A 5,004-nucleotide genomic window follows, 5' to 3' on the forward strand; every position below is an offset into this window, starting at 1 on the left:
ACGGCTACGGCGGGGCACGCCTGCCCTCCGGCACCATCCAAGGTGGGCGCTGGGGGGAATGCGCCCCCCCAGGGGGAGGAGGGGGTGGGGAGTAGGGGATGCTCACGCGATGTCCCTGACTGTGAGTGTATGTGTTGGTGGTGCCCATGGCTGTGCGCACTCAGGTTGTTGGCTGTCCATCTGCATCTGTCTCCACGGGTGTCCATGTCTGTATGTGCCCGTGTCCCTGTGCACCCGTGCCTGGGGGCGCGGGTGCCAGTGGGGGTGCGGCAGTGGGGCTGATGGGCCGTCTCTCCCCGCTGCAGGACGTGCTCCTGGCGACCTGATAATCCGTAGCCTGTCAGAGGTGCACGCTGGTGTCTACCAGTGCCGTGTCACCAACCGCGTGGGCTACTCCGTATGCCAGCTCAACCTCAGCCCTGGGCCAAGTAAGTGCCATGGTGAGGGGGACAGTGTGGACAGAGTGCAACCGGGGGCTGGCTCTGCGTGCCAGGGTGCCACCGGGGGCATGGTGACCAGTGGGCAGCCGGTGGGGAGGCTGGTGGTGACAGGCTGTGCTCCCGCGCCAGGAGGAAGGCAGGCGGGCATCATCGTGGGCTCCATCCTGGGCTCCCTCCTGCTCCTCAGTCTGCTTGGGCTCCTCATCTGGGCACTGATCTGCCGCTACCGCCGGAAGGAGTGCCAACGGACATGCAGCGACTGCAGGTGAGGGGCACAGAGCTGGCAGGGTGCCACTGGGCACTGACGGGCATCACTGGGCACCACTGGGGACTGATGGGCACTGCGGGGGACCACTGGGGACCACTGGGCACTGCTGGTGCCACCAGGCACTGATGGCCATCGTGGGTCACCTGTGAGTACCACCAGACAGTGACGGGGACTGCTGGGCACCAACGGGCACCAGTGGGTGCTGATAGGCACCACTGGGAACTGCCAGGTAGCAGTGAACCCTGGTGAGCGCTGCTGGGTCCCAGCGGGCACCGATGGGCACCAACGGGGGCTGATGAGTGCAGTGATAGAAACCAGCGGGGTGGCAATGGGTGCCACTGGGCACTGCTGAGCATCGGTGGGGACTGATGGGTGCCGCCGGGTGCCGCTGGGCACCGCGAGCACTGATGGGTGCTGTCGGGGCTCCCCTCTGCCCGCAGGAGCAGCACCGGCGGCACCATGACCCGTGCCTGCAACGTCTGCGCCCACCACAGCTACTCACCCCACGGCATCAGCTACATGCAGTGCCAGCACGGCGACAGTGACGAGCGGGCGGCTGCCCTCATGTGCAACGAGGGCATCCGGCACCAGGTCGCCTGCCCGGCGCTGTAACCTGCCCCAGCCCCGTGCCCACCCCCGATTCGGCTCCATGGGGGGAGCGACTGCGAGCCCAGCGCCGGTGGCACTGCCGGGATCCAGCGCCAAGTGGCACAGGGCTGTGCTGCCAGGGCTCACCGTGCAAATTGAAGTCAGGAATCCAGATCCCGCCTCCCCTGCGAAACAGCCCCGGCTTCCAGCAAACCTCCTGTGGGTTCATCAGTCTGTTTTGTTGGTTTTCGTTTGGTTTTTTTTTTTTTGGCCCCTTTTTTGTATGTCACCCCCCAGCCACAGCCCGGGTCTCAGGGCGGCTCCCGGCCCCGCTCCCGGAGGCTTCCTGCACTATTTCAGCAATATTTATTTCTCTCCCGCCCATACACTCAGTGTCGAGCAGGGACACAGCAGCCCCGAATCGCCCAAAACGGCTGCCTGGCAGCCTCCCGCCTCCGGCCCGGCACCGCCGGTGCCCCCGCATTGGCTTTAGCAATTGGGTGTTATTCGAGACGAGATGCCATTGGCACCAGGATTTGCAGTTCGGAACAAGAAAAAAAAATGAAAAGAAATAAACTAAAGTGAATTCAGCGCTGTTGTGTCGTGCCTGGCCTCTCCCTGGCCAGGCAGCCCTGGGAGGAGGCAGCTGTTGGCCCTGGCACTGGGAAGGTCCTGGGGATTCAGCAGCACCAATTCACTGATGTGGTGGAGGGATGCTCATCCTGGGATGGGTCAGTTGATTCTGCGGCGGTGGCAGGGCACCCGTCAGGCTCCTGGCAGCGCACGTCCCGGTGTCCCCGTCCCGACGCTGCTGACACAACCCCGCAGCACCCATGGGTGCTTTCTGGGGTTGCTGCCAGGGCACGCTGCCACGCGTCCGTGAGTGCCCCACGCCGGCCGGGACGCCAGGCGAGTCAGGACGTGTCGGGGAGCCGTCGCCTGGGCGCTGCAGTGAGGGCTGGCCAGGGATGGGGCACCCCGAGCACCCTGCAGGGGGGGGAGGGACAGCCTGGGACAGGGGGAGAGGGCAGCCCCACACGGCAAAGGGGCCCAGACCGGCGATGCCCAAACCTTAATCGTGATCCAGTGCCGGGTGGGGGCAGCCCCCAGTACCAGCACAGGCTGGGGATGGAGGGATGGACAAACTTCTCTTAAAAGACCTGCTATTCAAAGCTCAAGATTCATGTTTTGCGTAATTCAGTGCTAAAATGAAGATGTGAAAAGAACTGTATTAGGTGAAACCAAACATCTACAGATATTGCAGAATTCTCTTTGAAAGCAGCTTAGAGAGAGTACCTGTGATTATGACAGAGGGATTCCTCTACTGACCTCCTGGTTCAGGGCCTCCTGACCCAAGGCTTTCTCAAAACAAAGTTGTTCCTTAAGCTATCTATCACATGCTTTTGCTGTCCGTAAGGTCCAAAGGCAGTGAATTCTAACATTGCTACATGCTGTGTGGAGAAGCTCTTCCTTCTTCTGTGTTTTTTGGAGTAGGGGTCAGGGTTTTTTGTGCCCCACTCATAATTTCATTAGCTTTCATAGCCTTTGTATTACAGAGACACTGAGCAATCATTCCCTGCTTTCCTCCTCTATGATTCTTAGAGGTCTGTCATCTCTTTTCTGAAGAGTCCTACTCTATTTAGTTACTCCATTGTAGAAGCATGTCTTTTATGATAATCCATATCACTTTCTCTGTACCTTTTTGTAGTTCTACTGTATCTTTTTGAAAATAAGGCAGATCAGACATGCACTGAATATTAAGTTATAGTTTCATTGGGAATGTATGCTATGGCTTAATTATGGTTTTTTGTTCTCTATTTCTTTATCAACAAGTAATATTAAATAAGCTTTTTTTAATGCTTGCTGCTGAATACAGAATTGACGTTTTCGTAGTTATCTATTAAAACCCATGAATCTCATTCTTGCGCAGTAGTACGTAGCCTAGAGTCCATCGTTATGCACATAGTTACCATTTTCCTTCCTGTGTGTTGCTTCATTTACCTGCTTTGAGTTTCAGCTGTGTTCAAACATTAGTTCAAGTTGGCAAGGTTATATCAAACAGAGCTTAGCAAAGAACAGTTGGCATTTCCATTGGAGACTACATTTGTTTTATTCCCTTTCTTACAGAAGGTACACTTAACTACATGCTGCACTCTCTCATTTGTTTCGTCCTGTCAACTACTCAAGTCTCTGACAACTGAAAATCAATGTTTGGATAAATATTTGCAACTTATCTTACTATTATCATCTTATTAATAAAGTTGCATGTAGTCACTTGAGAGATCCCTTACCAGTATTAAAGTAATTCCTTTCCTGGAATCCATAGCTTTCTAAAACATGAGGCTAAGTCAAAGAAAGCTAAAAACCATCTGGAAGCAACAATATCTGATGATGTAACTTTCCTGTCGTTATGAACTCCTTTTTTCCAAGGAAGGAAAACGTACTTTGAGAACTCATCAGTGGAAATTCTGAAAGCAGTGTTGAAATAAAGCTGACATGTCTCTTAGTGAAACTAATACCTTTCTTGTATTTAGTTGGCAGTGCTGCTCCCTTTCATACCAAAGAATCTGCCAACAGAAAGTCCTTTACAAAGGGACAGCCATCTATGGGTTGCCTTAATCCTTTGGACTCAACTGCCCCAAAAGTGAAAAGAGGAAAAGAGAGAGAGATTGCAAAGCTGAAACGCCCTACAGCACTTAAAAAGGTAAACGTATCAACCCTGGAGTGTCTGGGTCCACACTCATATTTCAAAAATAAAAATTGATATTTTCTTAGTCGAGAACCAGTGACCATGAGCATAATAGGGTAAGGGAGTCATGAGCTTCTGCCTCTAGTTCCTAGTCCACTGATGCCCTGTCCTTTGGATCTAGGCATGTAACACTAACTTTTCTACTCCCATAATTAGTTGAGGGTGATGCAAATCTATCTCAATACAGACTGCAAGTATTTGATTAACTTTGAGCGTTAGAACATATGGGAAAACTTGCATAGTTTTTCCATGTTGTTGAATCCTAGTTTGTAGTGCAATGTAGTATGCTAACCTTAAATTTTACTGCTCTTTTTTTAGAGATGGGTATAGAACTTGAAGTGAAAACATGAATTTTAGTTGAGTAAATTTAGAAATAATTGGTTGTGTATATATAAAGATACATACCCACATAAAGTGGGTATGTACACAGGGAATACAGTATGTATGGAAATCAGAAGGTAAAATACAAAAAACCTAGTCCAAAAAAGGAAGTGTGAAAGTCTTTTTTTTGTGTAAAAAAAAAAAAAAAAAAGTTATTCATGATCTACTCCAGTTGGAGAAATTCACAGATGCATGTTCAGAAAAGCTTCTGAATTATGTCAAGGCCTTTATGTTATTATTTACCATAGTAATACAAATATATCCATGGCTACTTATCTTTGCACTTTCCTTTATATAAAAGAAAGGATTCTATCTGTTGGGTCCGCGGATGGCGCCCACTGGGGCTCCAGTGTGGCCCACCGATGGGGTCCATCTCCCGGGTGGCTTCATGAGCAAACACGGTCCCCACACTACAAGAGGCATATGCTGGGAGAGGATTTCCAGTCCTGGGGAGAGCAGATTTCAGGTGTGTTTTGTACAACGAGGCAGCACCCAGTGCTTGGGCCACCATCTCCCCGTGCTCTTGGGTTGCGGCTCCCCGCTTCACCCCAAACCCCGGGGCTGGCCGGGTGCCCAGG

General features: G+C 51.9%; 1 protein-coding gene across 1 annotated transcript in view; it reads left to right on the top strand.

Annotated features, from left to right (window-relative positions):
* VSIG8 (V-set and immunoglobulin domain containing 8) overlaps positions 1-1,320 on the top strand; it is a 2,605-nt gene extending 1,285 nt beyond the window's left edge. The window contains exons 4-5 of the mRNA XM_009880805.1: positions 306-705; positions 1,149-1,320. Of these exons, the coding sequence (XP_009879107.1) occupies positions 306-705; positions 1,149-1,320 (572 nt within the window). The remainder of the gene's footprint in view (positions 1-305; positions 706-1,148) is intronic.
* Positions 1,321-5,004: the final 3,684 nt, after the last annotated feature.

This window comes from Charadrius vociferus, unplaced genomic scaffold (assembly GCF_000708025.1).
Source record: "Charadrius vociferus isolate BGI_N301 unplaced genomic scaffold, ASM70802v2 scaffold1863, whole genome shotgun sequence".
NCBI classification, from domain to species: domain Eukaryota; kingdom Metazoa; phylum Chordata; class Aves; order Charadriiformes; family Charadriidae; genus Charadrius; species Charadrius vociferus.